This window comes from Lagopus muta, assembly GCF_023343835.1.
Source record: "Lagopus muta isolate bLagMut1 chromosome 37 unlocalized genomic scaffold, bLagMut1 primary SUPER_37_unloc_2, whole genome shotgun sequence".
Classification (NCBI taxonomy): domain Eukaryota; kingdom Metazoa; phylum Chordata; class Aves; order Galliformes; family Phasianidae; genus Lagopus; species Lagopus muta.
The window spans coordinates 26,538-48,009 of NW_026040163.1; the positions used below are offsets into that span (position 1 = coordinate 26,538).

Genomic DNA, 21,472 nt, shown 5'->3' on the forward strand with positions numbered 1-21,472 from the left:
GGCCCGGCTCACAGCGAATGCTGCTCCGCGTGGAGCGGGGCCGCGACGAGCGCTTGGACGGGCGACTGCGGCGACGGCGGAGGGGTCCTGGGGGGCGAAGGCTGCGCCGCGATGGGGGCGAAGGGGACGACGCCTGGGGGGGGGACGGCGGCCGACGGGGAGGCCGGGGCGGCGCTGGGGGGGTCGAGGATGGGGCGGTGGTAGAAAAAGAAGGGGCACTGCTGGATGAAGAGTTCGATGATTGTCTGGTAGGTGCGGGTGGCCGTCAGCGCGTCCATCGTGCTGAAATCGGGGCGCATCAGCGTGGGCCAGAAGCAGATGGAGAGGTTCTCGCTCGTCATCAGGTTCACGCGGTGGTGGTGGCTCACCCTGAGGGAGGGGAGGAGGAGGGGATGGGCCCAGCGCTGCCCCCATGGTGTGGGGACGCGAGAGAGGGAGCCCCAAGACCCACGGTTGGGCTTCGGGATGAGCCTCAGCCCCACTGTTGGCTTTTGGGGCAATTCTGAGCCCCATTATTGGGTTTTGGGGTAACCCTGAGCCCCATTAATGGGTTTTGGGGCAATTCTGAGCCCCACTGATGGGTTTTGGGACGACCCCCAGCCCACCGTTGGGTTTTAGGGTAACCCTGAGCCACGCTGTTGGATTTTGGGGTAACCCTGAGCCCCACTAATGGGTTTTGGGTTGACCGTCACCCCACTGTTGGGTTTTAGGGTAACCCTGAGCCCCATTATTGGGTTTTGGGGTAACCCTGAGCCCCACTGCTGGGTTTCAGGACGACCCTCAGCCCCACTGTTGGATTTTGGGGTAACCCTGAGCCCCATTATTGGGTTTTAGGGTAACCCTGAGCCCCGCTGATGGGTTTTGGGGTAACCCTGAGCCCCATTACTGGGTTTTGGGGCAATTCTGAGCCCCATTATTGGGTTTTAGGGTAACCCTGAGCCCCACTGCTGGGTTTCAGGACGACCCTCAGCCCCACTGTTGGCTTCTGGGGTAACCCTGAGCCCCGCTGATGGGTTCTGGGGTAACCCTGAGCCCCATTACTGGGTTTTGGGGCAATTCTTAGCCCCACTTCTGGTATTCGGGATGACCCTCAGCCCCACTGTAGGGCTTTAGGGTAACCCTGAGCCCCATTATTGGGTTTTGGGGTAACCCTGAGCCCCACTGCTGGGTTTCAGGATGACCCTCAGCCCCATTACTGGGTTTTGGGGCAATTCTGAGCCCCACTGATGGGTTTCGGGACGACCCTCAGCCCCACTGTAGGGCTTTAGGGTAACCCTGAGCCCCACTGCTGGGTTTTGGGGTAACCCTCAGCCTCATTGTTGGGTTTTAGGGGTAACCCTGAGCCTCATTATTGGGTTTTGGGGCAATTCTGAGCCCCACTGATGGGTTTTGGGTTGACCCTCACCCCACTGTTGGGTTTTCGGGTAACCCTGAACCCCACTGTTGAGTTCTGAGGTGACTCCAATCCCCACTGCTGGCTTTTAGGGTAAACCTTGGCCCCACTGTTGGACTCTGGGGGGACACGATGCCCCATTGTTGAGTTGTGGGGCAACACCAGACCCCACTGTTGTGCTTTGAGTCAACCCTGAGCCCCACTGCTGGGCTGTGGGGGGAACCCGAGGGCTGTGTGATCTTTAAGATCCCCCCCACCCCATCAGGATGCTGGGATCCCTGAGTTCCCCCCAACCCCTGTGGGATTCTGCTGTTCGACCACCTTTTAGGACTCTTCCAACCCAACGGTTGTTGGGTTTCGAGGCAATCCCACGCCGGTGGGTTTTACGTCAACCTTCAGCCCCGCTTTCAGGTTTTGGGGCGACTCCAAGCCCCACTGCTGGCTTTTGGGGAGGGGGAAACCCCCAAACCTACTTGTTCAAGTGCCCGATGACGTATTTGAAGACCTCGTAGTTCTCCTTGGGGAACTTGCGCAGCACCTCCTTCAGCGCGTGGAGCTTCTGCTCCCGGTCGTTGATTTCTGTCCGGAGACGAGAGGGGAGATTTGGGGGAATTGCAGTGGGGCGCTCAGCTCCCGGCCTGTGGGGTTTGGGGTGCTCAGGTCCCCCTCATCCCAACCATGGGGGATCCCGTGGTTCCCTGATCCTAAAGGTCCCCTGTGGTTCCCTGATCCACAAGATCCCCCATGGTTGGGTTGGGGGGACCTTTAGGATCGGGGAACCACGGGATCCCCCATGATTGGATTGGGATCCTAAAGGTCCCTTCCAACCCAACCATTGTAGGATCCCAAGGTTCTGTGATCCTAAAGATCCCTTCCAGCCCAACCATTGGAGGATCCCGTGGTTCCCCAATCATAAAGATCCCTTGCAATCCAATCATGGGGGATCCTGTGGTTCCCTGATCCTAAAGATCCCTTCCAACCCAACCATGGAGGATCCCGTGGTTCCCCGATCCTGAATGTCCCCCCAACCCAACCATTGGAGGATCCCATGGTTCCCCGATCCTAAAGGTCCCTTCCAACCCAACCATGGAGGATCCCATGGTTCCCTGATCCTAAAGGTCCCTTCCAACCCAACCACTGTAGGATCCCATGGTTCCCTGATCCTAAAGGTCCCTTCCAACCCAAGCATTGTAGGATCCCACGGTTCCCTGATCCTGAAGGTCCCCCTCATCCCAACCATGGGGGATCCCGTGGTTCCCTGATCCTAAAGGTCCCCTGTGGTTCCCTGATCCACAAGATCCCCCATGGTTGGGTTGGGGGGACCTTTAGGATCAGGGAACCACGGGATCCCCCATGATTGGATTGGGATCCTAAAGGTCCCTTCCAACCCAACCATTGTAGGATCCCAAGGTTCTGTGATCCTAAAGATCCCTTCCAGCCCAACCATTGGAGGATCCCGTGGTTCCCCAATCATAAAGATCCCTTGCAATCCAATCATGGGGGATCCTGTGGTTCCCTGATCCTAAAGATCCCTTCCAACCCAACCATGGAGGATCCCGTGGTTCCCCGATCCTGAATGTCCCCCCAACCCAACCATTGGAGGATCCCACGGTTCCCTGATCCTAAAGGTCCCTTCCAACCCAATCATGGGGGACCCTGTGATTTCCTGATCCTAAAGGTCCCCCCAACCCAACCATTGGAGGATCCCATGGTTCCCCGATCCTAAAGGTCCCTTCCAACCCAACCATGGAGGATCCCATGGTTCCCTGATCCTAAAGGTCCCTTCCAACCCAACCACTGTAGGATCCCATGGTTCCCTGATCCTAAAGGTCCCTTCCAACCCAAGCATTGTAGGATCCCACGGTTCCCTGATCCTGAAGGTCCCCCCAACCCAATCATGGGGGATCCTGTGGTTCCCTGATCCTAAAGGTCCCCTGTGGTTCCCTGATCCACAGGATCCCCCATGGTTGGGTTGGGGGGACCTTTAGGATCAGGGAACCACGGGATCCCCCATGATTGGGTTGGGATCCTAAAGATCCCTTCCAACCCAACTATTGTAGGATTGAAGGGACCTTTAGGATCCCTTCCAACCCAACCATGGAGGATCCCATGGTTCTGTGATCCTAAAGGTCCATTCCAACCCAATCATGGGGGATCCCATGGTTCCCTGATCCTAAAGGTCCCTTCCAACCCAACCACTGAGGATCCTGTGATTCCCCGATCCTAAAGGTCCCCCCAACCCAACCATTGTAGGATCCCATGCTTCCCTGATCCTAAAGGTCTCTTCCAACCCAATCATGGGGGATCCCGGGGTTCCCCGATCCTAAAGATCCCTTCCAACCCAACCATGGAGGATCCCATGGTTCCCTGATCCTAAAGGTCCCCTGTGGTTCCCTGATCCACAAGATCCCCCATGGTTGGGTTGGGGGGACCTTTAGGATCGGGGAACCACGGGATCCTACAATGGTTGGGTTGGAAGGGACCTTTAGGATCACAGAACCATGGGATCCTACAATGGTTGGGTTGGGATCCTAAAGGTCCCTTCCAACCCAATCATGGAGGATCCCATGGTTCCCTGATCCTAAAGATCCCTTCCAACCCAATCATGGAGGATCCCATGGTTCCCTGATCCTAAAGGTCCCCTGTGATTCCCTGATCCACAAGATCCCCCATGGTTGGGTTGGGGGGACCTTTAGGATCGGGGAACCACGGGATCCCCCATGATTGGGTTGGAAGGGATCCTAAAGGTCCCTTCAATCCTGCAATGGTTGGGTTGGAAGGCATCCTAAAGGTCCCTTCCAACCCAACCACTGTAGGATCCCATGGTTCCCTGATCCTAAAGGTCCCCTGTGATTCCCTGATCCACAAGATCCCCCATGGTTGGGTTGGAAGGGACCTTTAGGATGCCTTCCAACCCAACCATTGTAGGATCCCATGGTTCCCTGATCCTAAAGATCCCTTCCAACCCAACCATGGAGGATCCCGTGGTTCCCCGATCCTGAAGGTCCCCCCAACCCAACCATTGGAGGATCCCATGCTTCCCTGATCCTAAAGGTCTCTTCCAACCCAATCATGGGGGATCCCGGGGTTCCCCGATCCTAAAAGTCCCTTCCAACCCAATCATGGGGGATCCTGTGGTTCCCTGATCCTAAAGGTACCCTGTGGTTCCCTGATCCACAAGATCCCCCATGGTTGGGTTGGAAGGGACCTTTAGGATCAGGGAACCACAGGATCCCCCATGATTGGATTGGGATCCTAAAGATCCCTTCCAACCCAACCATTGTAGGATCCCAAGGTTCTGTGATCCTAAAGATCCCTTCCAGCCCAACCATTGTAGGATCCCATGGTTCCCTGATCCTAAAGGTCCCTTCCAACCCAACCATTGTAGGATCCCATGGTTCCCTGATCCTAAAGGTCCCTTCCAACCCAACCATTGTAGGATCCCGTGGTTCCCTGATCCTAAAGATCCCTTCCAACCCAATCATGGGGGATCCCATGGTTCCCCGATCCTAAAAGTCTCTTCCAACCCAACCATGCAGGATCCCATGGTTCCCTGATCCTAAAGGTCCCTTCCAACCCAACCATTGGAGGATCCCGTGGTTCCCCAATCCTAAAGATCCCTTGCAATCCAATCATGGGGGATCCTGTGGTTCCCTGATCCTAAAGATCCCTTCCAACCCAACCATGGAGGATCCCGTGGTTCCCCAATCCTAAAGATCCCTTGCAATCCAATCATGGGGGATCCTGTGGTTCCCTGATCCTAAAGATCCCTTCCAACCCAACCATGGAGGATCCCATGGTTCCCTGATCCTAAAGATCCCTTCCAACCCAATCATGGGGGACCCTGTGATTCCCAATCCTAAAGATCCCTTCCAACCCAACCATGGAGGATCCCATGGTTCCCTGATCCTAAAGGTCCCTTCCAACCCAACCATGGAGGATCCCATGGTTCCCTGATCCTAAAGGTCCCCCCAACCCAACCACTGTAGGATCCCATGGTTCCCCGATCCTAAAAGTCCCTTCCAACCCAACCATGGAGGATCCCATGGTTCCCTGATCCTGAAGGTCCCTTCCAACCCAACTATGGAGGATCCCATGGTTCCCCGATCCTAAAGGTCCCTTCCAACCCAACCATGGAGGATCCCGTGGTTCCCCGATCCTGAAGGTCCCCCCAACCCAACCATTGGAGGATCCCATGCTTCCCTGATCCTAAAGGTCTCTTCCAACCCAACCATGGAGGATCCCACGGTTCCCCGATCCTAAAAGTCCCTTCCAACCCAACCATTATAGGATCCCATGGTTCCCTGATCCTAAAGATCCCTTCCAACCCAATCATGCAGGATCCTGTGGTTCCCTGATCCTAAAGGTCCCCCCAACCCAACCATTGTAGGATCCCATGGTTCTGTGATCCTAAAGATCTCCCCAACCCAATCATGGAGGATCCCATGGTTCTGTGATCCTAAAGATCTCCCCAACCCAATCATGGAGGATCCCATGGTTCCCCGATCCTGAAGGTCCCCCCAACCCAACCTCTGCAGGATCCCAAGGTTTCGTGACCTTCAAGGCCTCTCCCACCTCGATCCCTGTAGGATCCCACAGCTCTGTGACCTTCGATGTCCCGTCTCACCCAACCACTGCAGGATCCCATGGTTCCCTGATCCTAAAGATCTCTTCCAACCCAACCACTGGAGGATCCCACGGCTCCACGATCCCCAAGGTCCCCCAGCCACCCACCCTGGGATCCCGTGGCCCTTTAAGATCCCCTCCAAACCCAACCATTCCCCAATGCCGTGACAACGGAGACGCGAGGCCACGACCCACCGCAACCTGGGGGCACAGAACCCCCCCCCAGGGCAGGGATTTGGGGTCCCACCCCCCTTCCCTTCGCCACCCCTACTCACTGTGGGCTTCCACCAGCTCCACCTGCATGCTGTAGGGCACCAAGGGCTCAGGCAGCTCGGAGAAGAAGCTCTTCATGGCCCCGGCCACCGTGTTGACGGTGAAATCCTTCTCGGCCAGGTCCAGGCTGTGGTCTGTGGGGAGATGGGGGGCCCACGGTCACAGCACGGCTCCCCACAAATGGGGTGGGAGGAGAGGGGAGCCGCTTACCCTGGTCAAACTGCCGCTGCAGGCTCTCCATCTCAGACTTGTTGCCGCTCACGCGGTAGATGCCCTCGGTGCTGAGCCCTGGGGAAGGAAAGGTGGTGAATGTGGGGCAAAAAGAGCTGCAGTGGGGGCAAAAAGGGGAGAACGTGGGGCAGAATGGGCTGAATTTGGGGGAAAGGAGGAGAAATTGGGGGAAAAGGAGGAGAATTTGGGGGAAAATGTGCTGAATTTGGGGGAAAAGAGAATTTGGGGCAAAATGTGTTGAATTTGGAGGAAAAGGAGGAGAATAAGAGGCAAAACGTGTTGAATTTGGGGGAAAAGGAGGAGAATGTGGGGGAAAAGATGTTGAATTTGGGGGAAAAGGAGGAGAACAAGGGGCAAAACGTGTTGAATGTGGGAGAAAAGAGGAGAATTTGGGGCAAAATGTGTTGAATTTGGAGGAAAAGGAGGAGAATAAGGGGCAAAACGTGTTGAATGTGGGAGAAAAGAGGAGAATTTGGGGGAAAAGATATTGAATTAGGGGGAAAATGTGCTGAATTTGGGGAGAAGAAGAGAATTTGCAGGAAAAGATGTTGAATGTGGGGGAAAAGAGGAGAATTTGGGGCAAAACGTGCTGAATTTGGGGCAAAAGATGTTGAATTTGGAGGTAGAGGAGGAGAATAAGGGGAAAAAGGTGCTGAATTTGGGGGAAAAGAGGAGAATTTGGGGGAAAAGAGGTTGAATTTGGGACAAAATGTGTTGAATTTGGAGGCAGAGGAGAATTTGGGGCAAAATGTGTTGAATTTGGAGGAAAAGGAGGAGAATAAGGGGCAAAACATGTTGAATTTGGGGGGAAATGTGCTGAATTTGGGGGAAAAGACATTGAATTAGGGGGGAAAATGTGCTGAATTTGGGGAGAAGAAGAGAATTTGCAGGAAAAGATGTTGAATGTGGGGGAAAAGAGGAGAATTTGGGGCAAAAGATGTTGAATTTGGAGGAAAAGGAGGAGAATAAGGGGCAAAATGTGCTGAATTTGGGGGAAAGAGGAGATTTGGGGGAAAAGATGTTGAATTTGGGGGAAAAGGAGGAGAATAAGGGGTAAAACGTGTTGAATTAGGGGGAAAATGTGCTGAATGTGGGGGAAAAGATGTTGAATTAGGGGGAAAATGTGCTGAATGTGGGGAGAAGAAGAGAATTTGCAGGAAAAGATGTTGAATGTGGGGGAAAAGAGAATTTGGGGCAAAATGTGCTGAATTTGGGGCAAAATGTGTTGAATTTGGAGGCAGAGGAGAATTTGGGGCAAAAGGTGCTGAATTTGGGGGAAAGGAGGAGAATAAGGGGCAAAACATGTTGAATTTGGGGGAAAAGAGGAGAATTTGGGGGAAAAGAAGGAGAATGTGGGGGAAAATGTGCTGAATTTGGGGGAAAGAGGAGAATTTGGGGGAAAATGTGCTGAATTTGGGGCAAAATGTGTTGAATTTGGGGGAAAAGACGTTGAATTTGGGGCAAAATGTGCTGAATTTGGGGGAAAGAGGAGATTTGGGGGAAAAGATGTTGAATGTGGGGGAAAAGGAGGAGAATAAGGGGTAAAACGTGTTGAATTAGGGGGAAAATGTGCTGAATTTGGGGAGAAGAGGAGAATTTGCAGGAAAAGATGTTGAATGTGGGGGAAAAGAGGAGAATTTGGGGGAAAATGTGTTGAATTTGGGGCAAAAGATGTTGAATTTGGAGGTAGAGGAGGAGAATAAGGGGCAAAACGTGCTGAATTTGGGGCAAAATGTGTTGAATTTGGGGGAAAAGAGGAGAATTTGGGGGAAAAGATGTTGAATGTGGGGGAAAAGAGGAGAATTTTGGGCAAAACGTGCTGAATTTGGGGCAAAATGTGTTGAATTTGGGGCAAAATGTGCTGAATTTGGGGGAAAAGGAGAAGAATAAGGGGCAAAATGTGCTGAATTTGGGGGAAAAGGAGGAGAATGTGGGGGAAAAGATGTTGAATTTGGGGGAAAAGGAGGAGAATAAGGGGCAAAATGTGCTGAATTTGGGGGAAAGAGGAGAATTTGGGGCAAAATGTGTTGAATTTGGGGGAAAAGACGTTGAATTTGGGGGAAAATGTGCTGAATTTGGGGGAAAGAGGAGATTTGGGGGAAAAGATGTTGAATTTGGGGGAAAAGCGGAGAATAAGGGGTAAAACGTGTTGAATTAGGGGGAAAATGTGCTGAATTTGGGGAGAAGAAGAGAATTTGCAGGAAAAGATGTTGAATGTAGGGGAAAAGAGGAGAATTTGGGGCAAAACGTGCTGAATTTGGGGCAAAAGATGTTGAATTTGGGGGTAGAGGAGGAGAATAAGGGGCAAAATGTGCTGAATTTGGGGCAAAAGATGTTGAATTTGGGGGAAAAGAGGAGAATTTGGGGCAAAAGATGTTGAATTTGGGGGAAAAGAGGAGAATTTGGGGCAAAAGGTGCTGAATTTGGGGGAAAAGGAGGAGAATTCGGGGCCAAAGATGTTGAATGGAAAAAGAGCCACCAGAACGAGTGCAAAGCAGAGGAAAATGGCAAACAGAGGAGGAAAAAAGGGGAACAGAGGAGGGAAGTGAAGGGGAAGGGCAGGAAAAAGGTGAAAAGAAGCGAGGAATGCCAGGAAATGGGGGGCGAGAGCGGCATCAAAGGCGGCGGAGTTGAAATCTGCTGCGTGGAGCTGAGCAGGTGGGGATCTGTGGGGTCTGTGGGGTCTCCAGGGTCTGTGGGGTCTCTGGAATCTCTGGGGTCTCTGGGGTCTTTGAGGTCTGTGGGGTCTCCAAGATCTCCAGGGTTTCTGGGGTCTGTGGGGTTTCTGGAGTCTCCAGGATCTCTGGGATCTCCGGGATCTTTGGGGTCTCTGGGGTCTGTGGGGTCTCCGGGATCTTTGGGGTCTTTGGGGTCTCTGGGGTCTGTGGAGTTTCTGGGGCCTCCAGGATCTCTGGGGTCTGTGGGGTCTCCAGGGTCTCTGGGGTTTCTGGGGTTTCTGGAGTTTCTGGGGCCTCCAGGATCTCTGGGGTCTGTGGGGTCTTTGGGGTCTGTGGGGTCTCCAAGATCTCCAGGGTTTCTGGGGTCTCTGGGGCCTCTGGGGTCTCTGGGATCTGTGGGGTCTCCAGGGTCTCTGGGGTCTCTGGGGTCTCCGGGATCTCTGGGGTCTGTGGGGTTTCCAGGGTCTCCAGGGTTTCTGGGGTCTCCAGGGCCTCTGGGGTCTCTGGGGTTTCTGGGGTCTGTGGGGTTTCTGGGGTCTCCAAGATCTCTGGGGTCTCTGGGATCTCCGGGGTTTCTGGGGTCTGTGGGGTCTCCAGGGTCTGTGGGGTTTCTGGGGTCTCCAGGGCCTCTGGGATCTCCAGGGTTTCTGGGGTCTCTGTGGTCTCCAGGATCTCTGGGGTCTCCAGGGTCTGTGGGGTCTTTGGGGTCTGTGGGGTCGCCAAGATCTCCAGGGTTTCTGGGGTCTCCGGGATCTCTGGGGTCTGTGGGGTCTCCGGCGCCATTGGGGTCTGTAGGGTTTCTGGGGTTTCTGGGGTCTCCGGGATCTCTGGGGTCTCTGGGATCTCCGGGGTTTCTGGGATCTCTGGGATCTCCGGGGTCATTGGGGTCTGTGGGGTCTCTGGGGCCTCCAGGATCTCTGGGGTCTGTGGGGTCTCCGGGATCTTTGGGGACTTTGGGGTCTCCAGGATCTCTGGAGTCTCTGGGATCTGTGGTGTCTCCAGGGTCTGTGGGGTTTCTGGGGTCTTTGGGGTCTGTGGGGTCTCCAAGATCTCCAGGGTTTCTGGGGTCTGTGGGGTTTCTGGAGTCTCTAGGATCTTTGGGGTCTCTGGGGTCTCCAGGATCTCTGGGGTCTCCAGGGTTTCTGGGGTCTTTGGGATCTGTAGGGTCTCCAGGGTCTCTGGAGTTTCTGGGGTCTCCAGGATCTCTGGGGTTTCTGGGGTCTGTGGGGTCTCCAAGATCTCCAGGGTTTCTGGGGTCTCCGGGATCTCTGGGGTCTGTGGGGTCTCCGGGGCCATTGGGGTCTGTGGGGTTTCTGGGGTCTTTGGGGTCTGTGGGGTCTCCAGGATCTTTGGGGTCTTTGGGGTCTCCAGGGTCTCCAGGGTTTCTGGGGTGTCTGGGGTCTCTGGGATCTGTGGGGTCTCCAGGGTCTCTGGGGTCTCTGGAGTTTCTGGGGCCTCCAGGATCTCTGGGGTCTGTGGGGTTTCCAGGGTCTCCAGGGCCTCTGGGGTCTGTGGGGTCTTTGGGGTCTGTGGGGTCTCCAAGATCTCCAGGGTTTCTGGGGTCTCTGGGGCCTCTGGGGTCTCCAGGGTCTGTGGGGTTTCTGGGGTTTCTGGGGTCTCCGGGATCTCTGGGGTCTGTGGGGTCTTTGGGATCTTTGGGGTCTCCAGGGCCTCTGGGGTCTCCAGGGTTTCTGGGGTCTCTGGGGTTTCTGGGGCCTCCAGGATCTCTGGGGTCTCCAGGATCTCTGTGGTTTCTGGGGTCTGTGGGGTTTCTGGGGTCTCCAGGGTTTCTGGGGTCTCTGGGGTTTCTGGGGTCTCCAGGATCTTTGGGGTCTCTGGGATCTCCGGGGTTTCTGGGGTCTCTGGAGTCTCCAGGGTCTGTGGGGTTTCTGGGGTCTCCGGGATCTTTGGGGTCTCCAGGATCTCCAGGGTCTCCAGGATCTCTGGGGCCTCCAGGGCCTCTGGGGTCTCCAGGATCTCTGGGGTCTCTGGGGTTTCTGGGCTCTTTGGGGTCTGTGGGGTCTCCAAGATCTCAGAGGTCTCTGGGATCTCTGGGGTCTGTGGGGTCTCTGGAGTTTCTGGGGATTCCAGGATCTCTGGGGTCTGTGGGGTGTCCGGGATCTTTGGGGTCTTTGGGGTCTCCAGGGTTTCTGGGGTGTCTGGGGTCTCTGGGATCTGTGGGGTCTCCAGGGTCTCCGGGATCTTTGGGGACTTTGGGGTCTCCAGGGTCTGTGGGGTTTCTGGGGTCTCTGGGGCCTCCAGGATCTCTGGGGTCTCTGGGATCTCCGGGGTTTCTGGGGTTTCTGGGGCCTCCAGGATCTTTGGGGTCTTTGGGGTCTCCAGGGTTTCTGGGGTGTCTGGGGTCTGTGGGGTTTCCAGGGTCTCCAGGGTTTCTGGGGCCTCCAGGATCTCTGGGGTGTCTGGGGTCTCTGGGATCTGTGGGGTCTTTGGGGTCTGTGGGGTCTCCAGGGTCTCTGGGGTCTCTGGAGTTTCTGGGGCCTCCAGGATCTCTGGGGTCTTTGGGGTCTCCAGGATCTCCAGGGTCTCCAGGGTCTCTGGGGTCTCTGGGGTTTCTGGGGCCTCCAGGATCTCTGGGGTCTCTGGAGTCTCTGTAGTTTCTGGGGTCTCTGGGATCTCTGGGGTCTCTGTGGTCTCCAGGATCTCTGTGCTCTCTGCCCCCAGCCCCAAACCCCCCAACCATCCGGGCCTTGCGGCCGCTCACCCGTGGCCTCGATGAACTCGATGCAGCGCTCGATGAAGACGGGGATGGGCTTCTCGGCGCTGACGACGCTGCTGAGCGGCACCCCGAAGTAGCTGCTCTCCCACATGGGTTTGGTGAGCGACGGCCGAGGTTTGGGCTTTGGTTTCTGGGGGGGAAGGAGGGGGAGAGAGCGGCGTTATGGGATGTCCTGATTTGATGGGGTTGGTTTGGGTTCCAGCGTCCCACATCCTGCGGTGAATGGAGGGAAGTCCAGCTGGTGATGGGATCCCAATGGGAATGAATGTGGGATCCCAATGGGGAGTGAATGTGGGATCCCAATGGGAAAAGTGATGGGATCCAGTTGGGAATGAATGTGGGATCCCAATGGGAACAGTGATGGGATCCAGTTGGGAATGAATGTGGGATCCTACTGGGAATGAATGTGGGAACCCAATGGGAACAGTGATGGGATCCCAATGGGAATGGTGATGGGATCCAGTTGGGAATGAATGTGGGATCCCAATGGCAATGAATGTGGGATCCCACTGGGAATGGTGATGGGATTCCAATGGGAATGGTGATGGGATCCAGTTGGGAATGAATGTGGGATCCCAATGGGGAGTGAATGTGGGATCCTATTGGGAATGAATGTGGGAACCCAATGGGAACAGTGATGGGATCCCAATGGGAATGGTGATGGGATCCAGTTGGGAATGAATGTGGGATCCCACTGGGAATGGTGATGGGATCCAATTGGGAATGAATGTGGGATCTCAATGGGGAGTGAATGTGGGAACCCAATGGGAATGAATGTGGGATCCTATTGGGAATGAATGTGGGATCCCAACGGGAATGAATGTGGGATCTCAATGGGAACAGTGATGGGATCCAGTTGGGAATGAATGTGGGATCCCAATGGCAATGGTGATGGGATCCCAACAGGAACGGGGATGGGATCCAGTTGGGAATGAATGTGGGATCCTACTGGGAATGAATGTGGGATCCAGTTGGGAATGAATGTGGGATCCCAATGGGAATGAATGTGGGATCCTATTGGGAATGACTGTGGGATCCAGTTGGGATGAATGTGGGATCCCAATGGGAACGAATGTGGGATCCCAATGGGGAATGAATGTGGGATCCTATTGGGAATGAATGTGGGATCCCACTGGGAATGGTGATGGGATCCAATTGGGAACAAATGTGGGATCCTATTGGGAATGACTGTGGGATCCCAATGGGAACGGTGATGGGATCCCAATGGGAATGGTGATGGGATCCAGTTGGGAATGAATGTGAGAACCCAATGGGAATGAATGTGGGATCCAATTGGGAATGAATGTGGGATCCCAACAGGAACGGTGATGGGATCCAGTCGGGAATGAATGTGGGAACCCAATGGGAACAGTGATGGGATCCCAATGGGAACAGTGATGGGATCTCAATGGGAATGGTAATGGGATCCAGTTGGGAATGAATGTGGGATCCCAATGGGAACAGTGATGGGATCCTATTGAGAACGGTGATGGGATCCAGTTGGGAATGAATGTGGGATCCCAACAGGAACGGTGATGGGATCCAGTTGGGAATGAATGTGGGATCCAAATGGGGAGTGAATGTGGGAACCCAATGGGAACAGTGATGGGATCCAGTTGGGAATGAATGTGGGATCTCAATGGGAACAGTGATGGGATCCAGTTGGGAATGGTGATGGGATCCAGTTGGGAACGAATGTGGGATCCCAATGGGAATGAATGTGGGATCCCACTGGGAATGGTGATGGGATCCAGTTGGGAATGAATGTGGGATCCCAATGGGAACAGTGATGGGATCCAGTTGGGAATGAATGTGGGATCCCAATGGGAACAGTGATGGGATCCAGTTGGGAATGAATGTGGGATCCCAATGGGAACGGCAATGGGATCCCAATGGGAATGAATGTGAATGAGACATGTTGGGACCCACAGAGACACACTGGGACCCATAGAGACACAATGGGACCCATAGAGACACATTGGGACCCATAGAGATACATTGGGACCCATAGAGACACATTGGGACCCATAGACACACGTTGGGACCCATAGAGACACAATGGGACCCATAGAGACACAATGGGACCCATAGAGACATGTTGGGACCCATAGAGACATGTTGGGACCCATAGAGATACATTGGGACCCATAGAGACACGTTGGGACCCATAGAGACACAATGGGACCCATAGAGACACAATGGGACCCATAGAGACATGTTGGGACCCATAGAGACATGTTGGGACCCATAGAGATACATTGGGACCCATAGAGACACGTTGGGACCCACAGAGACACATTGGGACCCATAGAGACACATTGGGACCCATAGACACACGTTGGGACCCATAGAGACACAATGGGACCCATAGAGACACAATGGGACCCATAGAGACATGTTGGGACCCATAGAGACATGTTGGGACCCATAGAGATACATTGGGACCCATAGAGACACGTTGGGACCCATAGAGACACAATGGGACCCATAGAGACACAATGGGACCCATAGAGACATGTTGGGACCCATAGAGACATGTTGGGACCCATAGAGATACATTGGGACCCATAGAGACACGTTGGGACCCACAGAGACACATTGGGACCCATAGAGACACATTGGGACCCATAGACACACGTTGGGACCCATAGAGACACAATGGGACCCATAGAGACACAATGGGACCCATAGAGACATGTTGGGACCCATAGAGACATGTTGGGACCCATAGAGATACATTGGGACCCATAGAGACACGTTGGGACCCATAGAGACACATTGGGACCCATAGAGACACGTTGGGACCCATAGAGACATGTTGGGACCCATAGAGACACGTTGGGACCCATAGATGCACCTTGAGACCCATAGGGACATGTTGGGACCCATAGAGACACATTGGGACCCATAGAGACATGTTGGGACCCATAGGGACACGTTGGGACCCATAGAGACACACTGGGACCCATAGGGACACAATGGGACCCATAGGGACACGTTGGGACCCATAGAGACACGTTGGGACCCATAGAGACACGTTGGGACCCATAGAGACACACTGGGACTCATAGGGACATGTTGGGACCCATAGAGACACACTGGGACCCATAGAGACATGTTGGGACCCATAGGGACACGTTGGGACCCATAGAGACACACTGGGACCCATAGAGACACATTGGGACCCATAGACACACGTTGGGACCCATAGAGACACAATGGGACCCATAGAGACACAATGGGACCCATAGAGACATGTTGGGACCCATAGAGACATGTTGGGACCCATAGAGACACGTTGGGACCCATAGAGACACGTTGGGACCCATAGAGACACATTGGGACCCATAGAGACACGTTGGGACCCATAGAGACATGTTGGGACCCATAGAGACACGTTGGGACCCATAGACGCACCTTGAGACCCATAGGGACATGTTGGGACCCATAGAGACACATTGGGACCCATAGAGACATGTTGGGACCCATAGGGACACGTTGGGACCCATAGAGACACACTGGGACCCATAGGGACACAATGGGACCCATAGGGACACGTTGGGACCCATAGAGACACGTTGGGACCCATAGAGACACGTTGGGACCCATAGAGACACACTGGGACTCATAGGGACATGTTGGGACCCATAGAGACACACTGGGACCCATAGAGACACATTGGGACCCAAAGAGACACAATGGGACCCATAGAGACACGTTGGGACCCATAGAGATACGTTGGGACCCATAGAGATACATTGGGACCCATAGACTCCCCCCCCTCCCTGGGCAGCCTGTTCCAGTGAACAGTGGGACCCATAGAGACATGTTGGGACCCATAGAGACACATTGGAACCCATTGGGACCCATAGAGACACATTGGGACCCATAGAGACACGTTGGGACCCATAGAGACACACTGGGACCCATAGAGACACGTTGGGACCCATAGAGACACATTGGAACCCATTGGGACCCATAGAGACACAATGGGACCCATAGAGATACACTGGGACCCATAGAGACCCACTGGGACCCATAGGGACACGTTGGGACCCATAGAGACCCATTGGGACCCATAGAATCACAGAACCGCAGGGGTTGGAAGGGAGCTGCAGAGCTCATGGAGTCCAACCCCCTGCCAAAGCCGTTCCTACAGCAGTCGCACAGGTCGGCATGCAGTGGATACCATCGTGTCCTGTGCGAAACAGGATGCAGATGGGCATCGCTGCTCCCTCTTATCTGCTGGCAAGGCCCGGAAGATGGGAACAAAGGAGTTTCTGCTGCGATCCCAGAGCCAGAAGCTGCCATTGCAAGGAGAGCTGACTGAACCACTTTGAAAGCATTGAAAAGGGGCCGTCATCACCATGGTCGTTTGTCACTGTTGTCAACAGGACAACTCTGTTTGACGACCCACCGCTACTGAATCAAAGACTGAACTACGGACCACGCTGGATCCATGGTGCTGACTGCGTCCCTCTTGCTTCCTATAAAGACTCCTTGCCTCTTCTTTCCTATCCTTTCTATCGCCCTCCTTCCCTTCCCCATTACCCTCATTCATAACAGCGTCCGTCTTCCCCATTTCCCTAGTTAAGATTTGTAATCAACTGCTCGGACCAACATTTGAACCATTGCTTCTTCATCTCACGCTGGGTATGGAGATAATAAAAGAACCTCCTCTCCCTCCTATAAATTGGAGCGAGACACAGCCCCATTTCACTCAGCCTTTCCCCATAGCAGAGATGCTCCAGGCCCTTCACCATCTTGGTGCCCCTCCGCTGTTCTCTTCCCAACAGATCCCTGTCTGTTTTGTGCTGGGCAGCCCAGAACTGGACGCAGTGCTCAGATCTGGACAGGCTGCAGAGCTGGGCTGGAGCCCATGGGATGAGGTTCAACAAGGCCAAATGCCGGGTCCTGCGCTTCGGCCACAACAACCCCAGGCGATGCTGCAGGCCTGGTGTGGCTGGAGGACAGCATAGAGGAAATGGAGCTGGGGGTATGGATGGATGCTGGGCTGAACAGGAGCCCACAGTGTGCCCAGGTGGCCAAGAAGGCCAATGGCAGCCTGGCCTGCATCAGAAATGGCCAGCAGGAGCAGAGAGGTGATGGTTCCCCTGTGCTCAGCACTGGTGAGGCCGCACCTTGAGTGCTGTGTCCAGTTTTGGGCCCCTCACTGCATTGAGGCCTTGGAACGTGTTCAAAGGAGGGCAATGAAATGGTGAGGGGTCTGGAGCACAAAGATGAGGAGAGGCTGAAGGAGCTGGGGATGTTCAGCATGGAGAAGAGGAGCTCAGGGGGGACCTCATTGCTCTCTATGGCTGCTGAAGGGAGGCTGCAGGGAGCTGGGGGTCGGCCTCTGCTCTCGTGTCATCAGCGATAGGAGCAGAGGGAACGGCTTCAAGCTGCGGCAGGGGAGATTCAGGCTGGACATGAGGAAGTATTACTGTTCAGAAAGGGTGGTCAGGCACTGGAATGGATGCCCAGGGAGGTGGGGGAGGCACCGAGCCTGGGGGTGTTGAAGGAAAGGCTGGATGTTGTGTTGAGGGACGGGGTTCAGTGGGAGCTGTTGGGAATGGGGGAACGGTTGGACTGGGGGAGCTTGGAGGTCTTTTCCAACCTTGGTGATTCTATGATTCCATGATTCTATGACTCTACTCCAGATGAGGCCTCACAGGGCAGAGCAGAGGGGGAGGATCGCCTCCTTTGACCTGCTGGCCACGCTCTTTTAATGCACCCCAGGATGCCATGTTGGCCACAAGGGCACACTGCTGGCTCATGGCAACCTGTCGTCCACCAGGACACCCAGGTCCCTCTGTGCAGAGCTCCCCTCCAGCAGCTCATCCCCCATCCTGTACTGCATGCAATTATTCCCCCCCAGATGCAAGACTCTACACTTGCTTTTGTTAAACTTCATCTGGTTTCTTACTGCCCAGCTCTCAGCCTGTCCAGCTCTCGCTGAATGGCAGCACGGCCTTCAGCCAATCCTCCCAACTTCATATCATCACAAACTTGCTGAGGATGGCCATTATCCCCTCATCAAGGTCATTGATGAAGACCTTTTGGAGCGAAGGAGCCCAAATCCCCCAACCATCCCCGCACAACGGCCCCGAAAAGCACCGCCTCACCTTGGTGGTCCTCCGGAGGCTGCGCAGGATGTTCCTCCTGCGCGGATCCTCGCCGTCGGCCGCCTCGTAGGGGATGACGGCGTTGTCCCCCTTGTAGCCCTGCGAGCTCTGATCCTCCTCCTTCTTCCTGATGGGCCCCAGCTCGTCGTCGCTGCCCACCCCGAAGCTGCTGCGGTAGGTGGCGAAGCGGCCGAGGCGGGCGCAGCGCGTCCGATAGAGCGCGGGTTTGGCGAGGAGCGACGGCTTGCGGCCGCCGCGCTCCAGGGAGCTGCTGTCCGCCTCGCTGTCGGAGCCGTTGTTGGCGCCGCCGTTGGGCTGGCTCTTGTTGATGTTGCGGATGGTGATGATTTTGCCCTGCGTGCTGTCGTGGGGCACCGAGTAGATGTTCTCCTCCTCGCTCTTGGGCTTCAGCACGGCGTCCAGCGGCTCGGCGTAATCCGAAGGGTCGAAGGCGTCGGCGGGCGGCCAGCTGCCGCACGACGCCGATTTCCTCTGGCCCTGCTCCAGGTAGGGGAGATCCCCCTTGCCCAGCTCGAAGGGCACCGGCGGCTTCGGCTTCACCGGCGGAGGCACTTTGCTGTTGAGCTTGCTCTCGAAGGCGCTGACCACCGAGATGAAGGCCAGCCCGTCGTTCCCCTCCAGCTCCACCGAGAGCTTCGAGTGCTCCCTTGGCGGCGCCGCCTCGTCCCGGCAGAAGCCGTAGGGCGACGGCTCCGCGTCCTCCTCCGAGTCGGGCGGGTGGGAGTTGCACTGCGGCGAGGCGGCGCGCGGCGATCCTGCCGCCTCCTCCGCCCCGCACGCCTCGGCCGCGTGGTCGTACATGTGCACGGCCTCCACCAGCGTCTTCTTGTCCAGCGCCTCCTTGAAGAAGGCCTGGAAGCTGTCCAGTTTGGGCTGCGCCTGCCCGCACGCCACGGCGGCGAACTTGCCGTCGATCTCCTGAGCGATCTCCTCGCCCTCGGCCACCTGCTCGCGGCTCACGTCGCTCTCCACGACGTCCGCCGAGCCGTCGACGAAGGCCACCAGCTGGACGGGGACGACGTCCTGCACCTCGCACAGGAAGGCGCGCAGCATGGCCAGCGAGGCGCGCCGCTTGGCCGCGTAGAAGACGACGTAGCCGTGCACCAGGCGGCTCTTGCGCACGCCGAAGGCCGCGTGGTAGGAGAGCAGCAGGAGCTCCACGCGCCGCCGCTGCTGCCCCAGGCTCAGCTCCAGCAGCACGGAGCCGCCGCACGGCGCCGGGCGGCACAGCGGGGACTGCAGGATGGGCGCCAGCAGCTCGTCGGCGCCCGCCGCGTCGCCGCACATGAAGCACATGGCCACGCGCAGCTCGGCGTCCGCCAGCTCCTTGAGGCCCGGGGGCGCCGAGACGAGGCTGAGGTTCCGCTTGGAGTCCAGCAGCCCCTTGAGCACCTGGCTGATCTGCTTCTCGTTGACGCTGCGCCCGTAGGCGATGCCGGCGGCGGCGGGGTCGAGGAAGACGCACTGCAGCTTGCCGGCGATCTGCTGGCCCTGCTGCACCAGGCTGTGCAGCGTCTCGCCGCCCGCGTCGCCGCGCTTGTTGACCAGCATCAGGGTGAGCGGGAGGTGGGCCGGGTGGTTCTCCCTCCGCCCCGCCGCGCTCTTCTCGATGCTCTCCACCACGTAGGAGAGCGACTCCTTGGAGTTGTAGAGGCAGAGGCAGCCGTGGGGCTGGAAGGTGGGCGTCTGGAAGGCGTTGACGGGCAGCCGCACGTTGCCCTCGATGGGCCGCAGCGACAGCTCGTACATCTTGCCCTCGATGACGTACTTGTCGTCGTTGGTGCACAGCGCCCGGATCTCGTTGGCCAACTCGCGGGCCAGGCCGTCCTTGCCCAGGATCACCAGGTTGATGCGGTCGACGTTGGGATCCGAGAGGAAGTTCTTCTGGTTGCGCTCGGCCGGGCGGGCGCTGCGGGCGCCCAGGAGCTGCTCGACGCGCGAGTCGACGCACAGCGGGCAGCTGGGGCACGTCTCCTTGGTCGGGTGGTAGACGAAGTGGATGTGCTTCAGGATGAGCGCGTCGCGCTCCGCCTGCAGCTTCCGCAGCGCCTTGAAGCGCTGCTCCTCGCCCAGCACCTCCTGGATGACGCCCATCTTCTCCTTGCTGGGCTTGGCGTCCAGCTCCAGCTCGTAGAAGAGCTCCGAGTATTCCAGCAGCAGCTCCTGGAACTCCTCCTTGGCCCTCTCGATGATGCGCTTCTGGTGCCTGCCGTAGATGTCCATGTAGACCGGCTCCTCCAGCCACATGTAGAAGTCCTCGTTCATGATGAAGCTGCGCGCCTCCTCCCAGGGCTTGCCGGGCGTCACGAAGGGCGACGCCTCCAGGTTCTCCTGGAAAGCCCTGCGCATCTCGGCGCGCTTCCGCTCCTTCCTCAGCCGCTCCAGGTGCGCCTCGTAGAGCTGCTCGGCCTCCGGCGTCTCCAGCACGTCGAAGGGGACGCGCTCGGTGTCGGCGCTGTCGATGTGGCCGGTGGCGTCCCACGGGGTCTCGTCCAGCACCACGAACCACTTGGAGAAATCCCCCTTCCCCTCCAGGAGCCGCCGCGCCTTGGCGCAGCTCAGGTGGTCGATCTCGTCCAGGTTGGGGACCAGCGCGTCCAAGGCCTGCGGGAGCAGCGCGAGGTACGCCCGCCTCCTGCGCTCGATGTGCTCCTGCTTCAGGCGCTGCACGTGCTGCAGGAAGAGCTTCTTGGCCTTGGCCGTGCCCTCCAGGTACACGTAGTCCTGGTACTCCGGCGCCGGCTGCATCTTGTGGCTGACGGCGGCCCACGTCTCGTTGTGGCTCTTGACGACGCGGCTCACCAGCCACTCGTATTTGTCCTTGGCGGCCGCGATCTGCTGGCTCTGCTGCTTCAGCGCCTCGAAGTAGGGGATGATTTTGGTCTTCCCGCGGCTCTTGTCCACCAGCTGCACCAGCGTGCTGAACGCCAGGTCCACGTTGACGTTGGAGCGAGCCGACGTCTCCACCACCTGCAGGTTCTTCTTGCTGAGGGCGAAGGCGTGCGCGTCGCGGATGTAGCGCTCCACGCCTTCGTCGCACTTGGTCAGCACCACCACGATGGGCTTCTTGGTCTTGGCCAGCTGGTTGTAGAGGTTGGAGACGAACTTGAGCTGCTCGTCGAAATTGCGGTTCATCCCCCTGCTGACGTCGATGCAGAGCAGGAAGCCGTCCACCAACAGCTTCCCGTCCGGCATCTGCTTCTGCTCAAAGTCCTGCTCCAAGCCCAGCTGGTCGGTGCAGAAATACATCAGCTTCTCGGCCGACGCCAGCTTGGTGGCCGCGGCGCGTTTGATGTAGGGCTGCAGCGCGGTGCTGCGGTGCGGCTGGAAGGTCTGGTCGTCGATGAACTCCGTCTGCTCCACCACGTGGGCCCGGCATTCCGCGCAC

The 21,472-nt window shown here is 56.5% G+C and overlaps 1 protein-coding gene and 1 long non-coding RNA gene across 4 annotated transcripts in view; one reads left to right on the forward strand and one right to left on the reverse strand.

The window, feature by feature from the left end:
* Window positions 1-21,472, reverse strand: part of ARHGAP35 (Rho GTPase activating protein 35) — a 21,878-nt gene continuing 406 nt past the window's right edge. Inside the window, 6 exon segments of the mRNA XM_048932697.1 lie at window positions 1-369; window positions 1,867-1,972; window positions 6,295-6,426; window positions 6,503-6,580; window positions 11,924-12,068; window positions 18,064-21,471. Of these exon segments, the coding sequence (XP_048788654.1) occupies window positions 9-369; window positions 1,867-1,972; window positions 6,295-6,426; window positions 6,503-6,580; window positions 11,924-12,068; window positions 18,064-21,471 (4,230 nt within the window). The 3' untranslated portion in view covers window positions 1-8.
* Window positions 2,467-6,266, forward strand: LOC125687532 (uncharacterized). 3 transcript variants are annotated; one of them, XR_007374128.1, is made up of 3 exons: window positions 2,467-2,511; window positions 3,523-4,497; window positions 5,160-6,266. It is a non-coding gene; the product is annotated as an uncharacterized LOC125687532 (long non-coding RNA). The 3 variants fall into 3 exon arrangements; XR_007374127.1 differs by lacking the exon at window positions 2,467-2,511 and adding an exon at window positions 2,770-3,171; XR_007374129.1 differs by lacking the exon at window positions 2,467-2,511 and adding an exon at window positions 2,770-3,171 and having other exon boundaries at window positions 5,259-6,266.